Below are 11830 nucleotides of genomic sequence, written 5' to 3'. Positions count from 1 at the left end.
GGCTGGGGGTTACAAGGCAGTTTTGGTTTTGAAATCACATTTGGGGCTCAGAGCTTCAAGTCTGTCCCCCACTGAGCTGGCGGTGGCCGGAGGACCAGCCAGCGCAGGCCTCTGCGCGGGAAGAGAGGGTCTGGGAGGGGCTGGCCTGGGGGGAGAGGCGGGGACGGTCCAGATGAGTGGTCAAGGGCCAGCGCCTCCCGTGCTCCAGGCTCGGCTTCCCTGTTCCTCACTCCCTGTGGCTGCGGAAACACACCACACGCACACTTGGCTTAAACCAAACTTGTTTTTACGGTTCTGGGAATCAAAAGTCTGACATGGGCCTCATGGGTTAGAAACCAAGGTGTGGGCAGGGCCAGTTCCTTCCAGAAGCCCTGGAGGGGGGACCACCTGCCTGCCTTTTGCAGCTTCCAGAGGCGCCCATGTGGACTCGTGGCCCCTCCTCCACCTTTGACCCCTGCAGCTTGGCATCTTCTGCCTCCTTCCACCTCCTTCCAGGTGTTACACTGGGCCCACCTGCCTACCCAGGACACTCCCCGTCTGGGTATCACCAATCACAGGCACACCCCCTTTAGTCCTATAAAGTAGCCACCACAGGGACCGGGGCTGAGGATGGGCCATCTGTGGGGACCTTGTTCTGCACCCCCCCCCCCCGCAAGAAAAGAGCTCTCTGGGAGGCCCGCCCTCAGCAGGTGCTCACCTGGCCCCAGCCCCCGGGAGCCACACGGGCCTCCTGTGCCCGCAGCCCTGCGGCCACCGCCCCTACCCTGCGTGGCACAGCTTCAACTCAGCACCAGGAGCCTGGTCCGATGTCGTTTATTCAGGTTCGTAACTCAGTAATCACAGAACCATGTCCTGACAGGCCCTGCATCTCCCACTGCCGCTGTCCCCAGCAACCCTGTGGCTCGGCGTTAGGGCCAGCCGCGGCCATCTGGGCCACAGTCCGCAGGGACTGGGCCCATGCCGCAGGCCTACTCTCCTGCCCAGGGGCTCCGTGAACAGGTACGACGGCTGCCTCCCAAGCGCCCTCTCCAGGTGGCCGTCCCAGGCACACGTCGCAGCCGACCAGCGCTCCTCCCCCCTATGCCCGCAGTGCTCTGTGGGCCAGGGCAGGCAGTTCCGGAGGAGCGGGGGACCCCGGGAGGGAGGAGACAGCGTGGGGGGGCGGGTAGTGGTGGAGGAAGCAGGAGAGCATGAGACAAACCCACGCGGGCTAAAGCCGACCCTGCTTTTATTTCACGAGAGCTTCTCGATGGCCGCCAGGAGCTCAGGTTTCAGAATAGACGAGTCCAGTTCGGCCCCGGCGGCCCTGATGTCCGCTAGCACGGCTGCGTCCCACGAGAAGGTCAGGAGGGCCGAGGGCACCTGCGGTGGGACAAGAAGCCTCAGCCCCACTCCGGCCTTTACGTGATGGAGACTTCACGCTCATTCCCTGGTGCCGGAGCCGGGGCCTCCCTCGCCCCGGGCAGCTCCCCGCCAGTGAGCGCGCCCACCACTACTGGCCCATTCCCGCGGGCCGGCGAACACCCCAGCCAGCGGCCGTCCCTCCAGTCTGCCCGAGGGAGGGTCTGACCACCCCTCCCCAGCCCCAGTGAGGCCCTCTCCCATCCATCTGCCTTGGTTCTGCTCCTCGGAGAACTCTAACACGCCTGCCGTGTTCCCACTCTCTAGGTGGGAAACCGAGGCAGAGACACGGCACTTGGGGGCATGCCGCACGTGCATGGGAAGGTGGGACTTGAACCCAGGGCCCCGGCTGCCCTCTCGGGGAGTTTGTGCCGGGCAGGGAAACCCAGAGACACTTCCCCGCCACCCCCAGCCCCAGGCAGGGAGCCCATCACTCACCAGCCCGCACTCGTTGAAGGCCAGGCTCTCGTCCTCCGACAACCTCTGCCCGCCCGAGGCCAGCAGGTCGAAAGGCAGCCAGTCGCTCTGCAAGGCCTCCCGGACGAACGCGTACAGGGCGGCCACCCGCTCCCGGGCGTAGAAGGTCCCTGGGTGGGCGGGACAGTCAGTGGGGCTGAGGTCCACAGGAGCACCCCCGGGGAGCACCCCAGGGCCTACCCCCCCTCCCGCCACAGCGCCGGCCCCACGGGTACCCACCCTGGAGGAGGCAGCCGTCGGGGAGGCGGACGCGCAGCAGCGTGTACGTGTACTTGCGCATCTCTCTCTGCTCCTCCCGCTCCCGCATGGCCTTCGTCCGCAGCACGCTCAGCCGCTCCACGGCCTCGGACCTGAGCTTCTGTTCCCGCTTGATCTCCTCCGCCGTGAGGTTGAAGAAGTCCCCGGGCAGGTCAAACTGGGAGGCCATGGGCGAGGGCCGGAAGACCCGGCGCTGGCGGGCCAGGGTGGCCCGCACGGGCTCGGCGACCAGCAGCTGCTCCCTGTGCCTCTGCAAGCTCTGGGGCTGGGCCAGGGCGGCCTCGCTCAGCACGTAGAACTCCTCGGGGCCCTCTGGGGCGCGCACAGGGGTCACTCTGCTGCCGCGGGGAGAGCCCCCCACCCTGCTGCCCTCCTCCCAGCACAGCCAAGACCCTGCTCTACCTCCCTTACCCTGATCAGGAACCGGAAGCAGCGCCTTCTGGAAACCAATGGCCTCGAAAAACTCATGGGTCCCTTCCAGGCAGTTAATGCGCTCCTGAGGGAGTGGAGCCAGAGGTCACATGAGGCCCTGGGGTCTCTGGGAGGCCACTAGCCTCGCTGACCACCCTGCCCGGCTCGGAGTCCCCTGGTGTTAGAGCAACTGCTAACGAGGTGAACCCGCTGAAGCCGTCCCCAGAGTGGAGCACGCTCGCCCCAACACAGGCTGCAGGGCGTCCAGCAGCGGCCCGCGGAGGTCACCAAGCAGGTGAGGGAGGCGGCTGAACTGCCAAAGGACAACAGGAGGGTCCAGAGGTGGGGGAGACCGGCTGCGTGTGGTGCTGGGGGCAGGAAGGGGGCAGGCGGCGGCCTCGGCCACCAGGGGACAGCAGGCGCCCTGTGAGCGGCACAGCTAACACGGGCCATGGTGGCGGGACCCTGAGGTTTCTCCACAGAAACCCCAAGTCTGCGTTTCTGGGAGAAATCGCACCAGTGCCGACGGCTTCCCGAAGCATTCAAGTTAAAGCCAAAACCCGCTGGGGGTGGTGCGCAGAGCAGACAATCCACGTTACACACCACCCGTGTTCACAAAGCCCCGGGCCCCTGTCGGCCGCCAGCCCCGGAGGAGCCCTCCAGCTGCCTGACCGTGGCCCCCACGGGCCGGGGCGCCGTGCGTGCATGTGCGTGCATGTGCGTGCGTGCGTGCGCAGGGCCCGGCCACGCTGGCCGCCTGGGGCAGCCTCACCTGGAACACTCTGTTCTGCAGCTTGATCTTCCTGTACTTCTCCTCCTCGGGGTGCAGGCAGATGTTGTCCAGGTACCTGGGGCGGAACAGGGAGCAGCAGCTGAAGGGTCCCACCTGGCCTTGTGGTGACAGTGACCCCAGAGGGGCACCATCGCACCTTGGCCGCCCCACGAAGCCCACCCCCTGGTGCTGACAGCCCCCACTGCTGCCCCTGACACAGCCCACCGGGGGACCGACCCCGGGCCTCCTCCTTGGTCCTGCCTCCCCTGAGGGCACCAACACACACAGCAGTGGGGTGCAGCACACAGAGCCAGAATGGACCACTAAAGCCTCTGGGTCCCCAGCAGCTCGTGAGCTGCATGGACTTCCTGGCATCCTTCCTCCCCCAGGCCTGTTCGAACAGAGGAGGGGAGTGGGGTGGCACCCTGCCTCCTTCACACATTCCTCTGATGATCCCAAAGGAAAGCCAAGCTTGGGACCCCCCGATTTGGTAAACCCCTTCATTTTACAGACAGGTAAACTGAGGACCAGAGAAGCCAAGCCCCTTTTCTGAGGGCTCGGCGCGGGGGGGGCCTGGCTGCACTCCCAGCGCTGTGTTCCTTCCAGACTCCCCCAGCAGGTTGTGGTGGGGGTTGGGGGGGGGCGACACTCTGGTGGGAGGGCAGCTGCCCGCTCACTTGGCAATGGTGTCCACACCCAGCTTCACCCTGTCCCGGTCTCTGTTGAATGTGTGGATCTTCATGATGGACGCAGCCACAGGGTCGGTGGAGAAGTGCTGGGAGGAGGGAGGGAAATGCATCAGCCACCCCCTCCCTCCCCCCAGCAGCCCGGTCTCCCTACTCAGGTGACATCAGTGATAATGGTCCCCTAGCAGGCCAGGAGCGTTGCCCTGAAACACACTCAACCGTGCGTTCTCAGCAGAGGAAAAGAAGGAGAGAGCCCTTCAGTGGCTTGGGCCTCATCCTGCCCTCACCTCTAGGCAAGAGGGGGCATCACACGCCAGACGATGCCCAGTTTCCCAGTTTAGTTGCCAGGGTGGGACAGAGAGGGGGACACAGACATGGCCCGGCAGAGAAAGCAGTGTGCAGAGGAGAGGCGCGCACACAGCCAGAGGGGGCGTGTTCTCAGGACGCGGCGAGGCCAGGCCAGGCCTGAGTGCCCTGCCAGCCTCCTCGGGAACCACCACAGCCTCCCAGGGAAGAGCTGCTGCCCCGAAGGCTGCTCTCAGGTGTTTCCAGGAGACCCTTGGCCACGTTTAAATCAGGACCAGGGCCCGAGAGCAGACAAGGGACAAAGGAGCAGAACGTCCAGAAAGGACCCAAATCCATACAGGAATGTGCTTTGTTACAAAGGCAGACTTCACAGCTATGACCGAGAAGCAGGTGTTTTCAATAAAAGGGGGTGTTGGGGGAGGAGAAGGTGGGTAGCTATCAGGGAAAAAATAGCACTGGCTTCATGCCTCATGCTCTACAGGGTGAGAGCTTCTAGTTGGATCGAGATGGTTTTTATGGATCAAAGTTTTAAACGTTAAATTACAAAACTCAAAACAGAAAAGCACTACAAAAACCATGGAAAAATCATTTTAATTCCAAAGTGGGGAAGGCCTTTCTAAGTGTGCCACAAAACCCAGAAGCCATAGGATCAACACATTTAATCATAAAGATCAAAAACCTCTACGTGGCAAAGCGACCATGAGCACAAACCAAAAGTAAAAAACCAGGGGAAAATATTCACAATTCACATTATAGGCAAAAGACCGATTTCCCTAATATGCAAACAGTGCCTACAAATCAACTTCAGAAAAAGTCCAGGGGCTCCCGGGGGGCTCAGTCGGTTAAGCGTCCAATTCTTGGTCTCAGCTCAGGTCTTGATGTCAGGGTCGTGGGATCGCCTGCACTGGGCTCTACGCCGGGCAGGGAGCCTTTTTTTTTTTTTTTTTTTTAAGAGAGAGAGGGCGCACACAGAGGGAGAGGGAGCAGCAGACTCTCCGCCGAGCAGGGAGCCTGATGTGGGGCTCCATCCCAGGACCCCGGGATCATGGATCTGAGCCGAAGGCAGACGCTTAACCGGCTGAGCCACCCAGGCGCCCCGGGCATGGAGCCTACCTAAACATACACACACATACATACACACATACACATAAATAGCCTCACCCCCCAACAGAAAAATGAGCAAAGGATGCATTCTCATAGGAAAACACGGCCAATCTGAACCCAAATGAAGGAAATGCACGATAAAACTATCTCGAGATATTTCCACCTATCAATTCGGGTGAAGACGAAGAGTGTGCACACCCACAGGGACGGGGTGGGCACCGTGATGCGGTGGAGCGCGAACCCCTGGACGTGCAGCAGCCGCCGCTGCCCACGCCGCACACACGCGTCCACCCAGCGCTCCCCCCTCCCCGGGGCACTACCGCTCCCGCCCCCCCCAGGACTGAGCCCAGCGCTCCCACCACCACCCCCCCACCCCCGGGACTGAGCCCAGCACTCAAAGCAACCTGCGGCCCAGGCTCTGCGACACGTCCCCGCTCCCACCAGTAAAAGACGCACTCCCGGCACACTCCTCAGCAAGGAGCTGGCTAAACGGCCATGGGACTTATGGTGAAATTGTTAACAATGCAGAACTTCCTCTCAGATGGTTCAGAAAAAACTAGAAAGGGGTGAGGGAGCAGATGGGGAATAACGTTAACACCTGGGAACTCGGGGTAAGGCGCAACAGATGCCCTCGTGCTCACCCCTGGTCTTGCGAATACGTTCAGTTAACACGGGAGGGGGGCAGTAAGGAGGCAGATGGGAGTTAAGGCTGCTCATCAGCAGGCCTGAAAATAGGGAGATTAGCCTGGATTATCCTGGTGGGTGAAGCGTAACGTCGAGGTCCCTTCAAGGGGAAGAGAGGAGAGAGGCGGCCTGAGAAAGGCCGGGGCCTGGTGCGCGGGCTGTGGGGAGGGACAGAGACACCAGGGACAGCCTGGAAGCCAGCCAAGGCCGGGCCGCACTCTCCCCTGCAGCGTCCAGAAGGAACTCGGGCCCGCTGCCTCCTTGACTTCAGCCCCGTCGGACCGGAGGCACGCTCCTGGCTTCCAGAAGCGGGAAGAATGGTGGGGGCCGGGGGGCGGGCAACAGCCTGGTGGGAGGGCAGGGGCCGTCCGAAGCCCTTTGAAGCCACCCGCTTCGTCAGAGCTCGTTACACCGGGGACAGGAAGCTCGGACCCTGGGTGCGGGGGTTCGACGGCGGTACCTATTGGGAACCTCTCTCTGGAAAGGGCCCGAAACCACTTGGGGTGGTCGCCTCCAGGAAGGCTGGCTTTTCTCCACCCACCCCGGTGCATTTGAATTCCGCTCCCCACAAACGCACTGCCTCTTCAGAAAGACGAAAGCAGACACCGTCCACAGGCAGAGGTGTCACCGAGGACCCGTGCCGCCCACCCCTCTGGAGCAGCTCCGGCCTCGGGACCCAGGGGGCGGGGGGACGGGGCACGGGGCTGCCACTCACCGAAAGGATGGCCTCTTTGATGTGGGCGTCCCGCTGGTCCTTCCTGAGCGTGGCCCCGGTGAGCGGGCACGTGAAGCACACGCTGGGCACCGCCAGGTGGGCTGAGCCTTCCTCTTTGGCCTCGGGCACCTGGGGGGTGGGGTGCAGGCGGCTGAGCCCCTGGTCCCGACGCCGCCCCCTCTGCTTGTTAGCGCTGGGACACCCCGGCCCCGCACTGGAGCCCCCCGGCCGCCTTCCGCTCTGTAAAACGGCTCTGCGGGGCCAGCTCGCAACTGAACGACGGGAACAGAAAGTGTGTGGCGGCTTTGGACGCGGGGCGAACGCTCAGTGGCGCCCGCTGCTCCTGGTTCCCTGATCTCGTGAGGAGGAGGCCATGGTGGGCGAGTCAGGAGTCACCGCGCCCTAGATGAGTCCGGACCGCTCTCTGGACCTCCGTCCCTAGGCACCGTCTAGAGCCTCTTCCAGTCTAAAACGCAGTGAGACCTCGAGGGTCAGGCTGCTCAGAACACCGTTTCTGCCAAGCTCTCCTTTAAAGCCCACCTCCCCCAGCAAGGCCTCCATGATGACACCAGTCTCTGGACAGCCCTCCCACCTCCCCAGAAAACAGCTGAGGGCAGGAGTTGAGTGTGAAGGTCACAGTCAACCCCACCTTCAACCACAACCTGCCTCCACTGTTCCAGGCGGGGTTCCCCTAAACTGCCTTTGTGCACAAGGCCAGACATGACCTCTATTCACCCTGACATCTCCTCTGTGTCCCCCACCCCAGCATCATGTGCTTCCAGCCCAGCGCTGGGCACCCGGCTGGTAATGAGAAAATGGCCAATTAGACCAATGCGGGCGAGAACCAACTCCCTGCTCCAGGACGCCCCTCGGGTGTCCCACTGCCACGCAGATGTCGTTACCGTGTTGGTCCCTGGGGCCTCTGTGCTCGCGCTGACAGTCGCTTCAGCTCGAAGTTCCTTTCTCACTGGAGACAGGGCAGAGATGGGCAGGTTGTAGGCCCTGCTCTGTCCCCAGGCACACACCCCCGAGACCAGAGTGGGTCAAGTTCGAGTCCTTCCCCCGCTCAGGCCCCCCTGCCTGAGCCACCTCCCCCCTGCCCCTAGGCTTCCCCTGATGCCTGATGACCCGTGTCTCGGCGCCCTTCTCCCCTCCTCAGCCTTCTAGACCCCAGCACCCTTGCACCTTTCCACCCTGCACTCCCCTCCACCCCAACGACTTGAGACTTTAAAGTCCCCAAAGTTGCTGGTCACGTAACTATTTCTATCCAGGGCCAAGCACAGGCCTCGCTCACCCTGGTTCCGGATGGACTCCTGCGACGTGGGGCCCCGGGCCCTTGGCTGCTTTTGTTCAAGCCGGGCCAGGGCTGCCGCGGCCGCCATCTGGGCCTCATCAGTGGGTCCCTGGCGGGGTTGCCGCAGTGCTGGCTGGTTGGGTCTTTCTTTGGGGGCCCTCTCCCTGGGGAGAAGCAGAGGCAAACTGAGGTGACACGGGCTCAGACAGAAGAGCCTCTGTCCCTCTCCTACTTCTGCCCCATCAGACAGACCCCTCCCTCTTTCCCAGGGGCCACCTGCAGCCACTAGATGGTTCCAACACAGAAGATCCCCTGGGGGCAGATGGCAAGTCTGCTCCCAGCTCTGCCCCCAGGGGCAAGCCCTGCATGGGCCTGGGCCTCAGGGTCATGGCGGCTAAACGGGGGTAATGGCAGGCCCGCCAGAGCACAGCAGTGAGAAGGCACCCATCTCCTTCAAGAACCGAGCAGACTCAAAGGTGTCACTCCTCTCCTCCGTCCCTCCCCTGAGCAAGATCAGCCCTGCCAATCTACGGCAGCCAGGCCCCGAAGTTTCCTTCAGGGAGCCCCTACAGTTTGCCCGGCAGTATGCCAGGTCACACGGCAGGTGCTGGGTTTGCGCTCGCCTCCACCTGGGGAAACGAGCACGGGATGCGTGCTCCCGGATCTACACGGCACAGAAGTGACCTGGCCTTCCCCTGCGGAGAAGTCCTTCCTCACACCCTGCTCTGATTCACATGCCCTGCCTCCTTCCCTCAAGACCCTCTCCCGACCCCAGGACTTTCTGAGCAGCCAAGGCTCTGGGTTCGCGGCCTCACTCCTCCTGCCCTGCTCAGATACACAGGCCTTTCGTGGCCCAAGGCCTCTGGGACCTGCTTCCTGCCCATCCCTGCCCCTCTGCCCACAGCCGACAACCTCACGTTGAAGAAAAGATGGATCACGTAGCCCCACCCTAGCCCCATGTGACATTTAGTTCTATAAAAACACCTGTTTTCAAGACACCTTACTCTTGAAGGCTCCACTGGGCAGCCACAGGGATCCTTCTAAAACCTAAGCCAAAGTTTGTCCCTCCTACACCAAGCCCTTCCACCACACGCACAACACAGTCCTAAAGCCTCCCCGGCCTGTAGGCCCTTCACACCTCTCGATCTACACTGCTTTCCTGCTGTTGTTCCCACAGGCCCAACTGGCTCCTACCGCAGGGCCTTTGCACTCTCTGCACTTTCTGCCCAGAATGTTCTGTCTGCATGTGGGATGAGGAAAGGAGGTCTGGGAGTGGTTGGGCTGCTTCAGAGTGAGTGAGTGAGTGTGAGTGTGTGTGTGTGTGTGTGTGTGTGAAGATTGAATTTCACATGGCTGAACTTCACCTCCTCCGGCTCTCGGCTCAAATGTCTCCTTCCCACTGAGGGGTTCCGGGATGCCCTAACAGTCCCCCAAATCACTTGCTATCTCCTGACCCAGCGTATTTTTCTTCACGGCCCCGAGTACCACCTGATCTCTCACCACACGTGTGCTGGTTTATCTGTCCATATCTCCCCAACGGACGCGGAGCCCCGAGACAGCAGAGACCTTCCCTTACCCATGACAGCACTTGTCACACACCCTGAACCCCCAGTCTTGCCCCAAGCATGTCACAGAAGCCTGGATCTTCACGCGACTTCCCTCTTTTCTCCTCCCAGGCCTCCTGTCTGACACAGCCGTCACCCACACGGCCCCCACCTCCTTCCTGTCACGCTCAGTCCCAGCTGCACCAGCCCCCACCTCTGCCCACTACTTGTCGAACAAATGAATGGACCCCCTTGTCTGGTCCACCCCTTCTCCCTGGCCCTCTCTTAAGCTGCCCTCCTCTCTCAGGCTCCCAGGACCTGATTCGGTCTACTGGGCTTCCCTCCCTGACTCAGGAACTTGGCCCTAGTGGGCCTCCTTTGTCCCACTCCCAGGAACCCCCAATCCCCATGACAGATGCCCTGATGTCATGTACCCACTCTGCCTCGCCCACCCCCGCTGCCTCATGATTCCCTTCCTGCCGCCTCCCTGCCTACCCCTCACTGCCCACCTCTTCACAAACCCTTCCATTATTCCCCACGGATGCCACCCAGGACTGACATCTTTCTTCAGCCACTCCCCTTCCTAGACCCCACCCAGTCCCCAAAGCCCCCGCCCCCTCTACACTTCCTTTGCTCTTCCCAGCCCACCAGAGCCCTCCGTCTCCCGTCCTCCCCTGCTCCAGCTCTTCACACTCCTCCCCACTGAGTCTCCAGACTTGCCCCTGGCCCTTCTCTTCTCCGAGTCCTCCCCAGATGATCCACAGTGGCCTGGATGTGCACTCCACTGGCCTTCCATCTTCTACCCTCTCCTCCCGGGTCGCCCTCAGGACCTCCCTTCTGACTCAACCTTCGCCCACAAGGTCCCCATCTCCTCCCTGTCACAGATGCCTCCAGCTCCCCACCTCCACCACCACCCTGCCTCCATTTCCCTCCCAGACCTTCCTAAGCCGCTCCGACACCCGCGCCCCCAATTCACCGAGACCTGTTCTGACACCGCGTCAGTCTCTCTGGCCTTAACCTCACTTACCCCGTCCTCCCTCACGCTCCAGAACCAGGGCCCAGACCCCCACCGCCATGGGTGCTAAGCCTCCCCACTCTTTACGACCCCAGCTGTACTTGCTTCTCCCGGCTTTGTGTGCAGTCTCTGAACACCTAGATTCCTCCAAATCTAGGCGACGCCCCTTCGGGCCCCTTTCCAGTCCACATGTTCCCCTACGGTTTCTCCACTGACCCCCACCTCTCTGCACCCCGCCCCCTAGCTCCCGCCTCCAGCCCCGCCCCCCGGGCCTCGGCCCCCCCCCCGCCCCACCCCCGCAGGCTACCCCTCTCCCTTCTCCCACCCTCGTCCCCCCGTGCCCCGCCCCCCAGAGATCGCTCCCCACCCCCAGACGCTCGGACGCCCCTCCCCGCCCCTAGCCCTCTCTGGTCTCCCTGTGCCGTCCTTGCTCTCGGATCTCAAGCCTCAGCGCCGGTCACACACCCCACGGACTCCGTGAGCTTCTGACCAGGTCCCGCGCTCTTGAACTTGATGTCAGCTTTGATCTCCTGGAAGAATTTCTTCATGGTGGCGGCGGGCCCGGCGGCTGGGGGCCGCGGGGGGCGGGGGGGCGCAGGGCCCAGTCGGGGTGGGGCCTGCAGGAGCCAGCAACCGGAAAGAAAATACCTCGTTCCCCGGAAGTCCCGCCTTCAGGGTGCCTCCCACGTGACAATCGGCCGGGGGTGCCTCTCTAGCTCTCCGCGCCTCGCTGGCCCGCGGCGGCTGCTCTGCACCCTCGGGCCGCGTCTCGGTGCCTTTTCCGGACTCCGTTGCCAGGGGCGACGAGCGCGCTTCCCGCTGCAGGCTGCGCCGCGTTCCCCGAAGCGATGAACTAACGGATAGGGCGGGACCGGCCCACCGAGCTTGGTCCTGACCTTGTCCCTGCGCGACAGCCTTCCCTGGCTTCCCCGCGCAGTTCAGTGTGGGGGCGTTCAGGGCCGTAGCGACCGTCCCCGTGCCCGGCGCCAGTGGTTCTCTCGGACACACGTGCTGGGGGACGTGGGAGAGGGCGCACGAGCGAGGACCTGGGGACCCACGGTGGCGCATCCCCACGGGGCTTGGGCCAAGGAGCCCTAACGTCATCCTGAGGGCCTTCACAGGATTTAGGGAAGAATCCGGTGCAGCCCAAACCAACCTTGCAG

At 62.7% G+C, this 11830-nt stretch overlaps 1 protein-coding gene across 2 annotated transcripts; it reads right to left on the bottom strand.

The window, feature by feature from the left end:
* Nucleotides 1-1211: 1211 nt before the first annotated feature.
* Nucleotides 1212-11291, bottom strand: UBXN6 (UBX domain protein 6). Of its 2 annotated transcripts, none has more exons than XM_036116020.2 (10): nt 11133-11291; nt 8109-8272; nt 7717-7781; nt 6815-6943; nt 3997-4094; nt 3320-3395; nt 2548-2632; nt 2098-2448; nt 1840-1988; nt 1212-1362 (listed from the first exon to the last, which is right to left on the bottom strand). In XM_036116020.2, exons 1-10 carry the CDS (start codon nt 11213-11215, stop codon nt 1234-1236), a joined length of 1329 nt encoding a protein of 442 aa, XP_035971913.1. In that variant the 5' UTR covers nt 11216-11291; the 3' UTR covers nt 1212-1233. The 2 variants fall into 2 exon arrangements, with proteins under 2 accessions (XP_035971913.1, XP_035971914.1); XM_036116021.2 differs by lacking the exon at nt 11133-11291 and adding an exon at nt 10769-10861.
* Between the last annotated feature and the right edge of the window lie 539 nt (nt 11292-11830).

The sequence above is a fragment of the Halichoerus grypus genome, chromosome 1 (assembly GCF_964656455.1).
Source record: "Halichoerus grypus chromosome 1, mHalGry1.hap1.1, whole genome shotgun sequence".
In the NCBI taxonomy this organism is placed as follows: domain Eukaryota; kingdom Metazoa; phylum Chordata; class Mammalia; order Carnivora; family Phocidae; genus Halichoerus; species Halichoerus grypus.
This window is presented reverse-complemented; position numbering and strand designations above follow the sequence as displayed.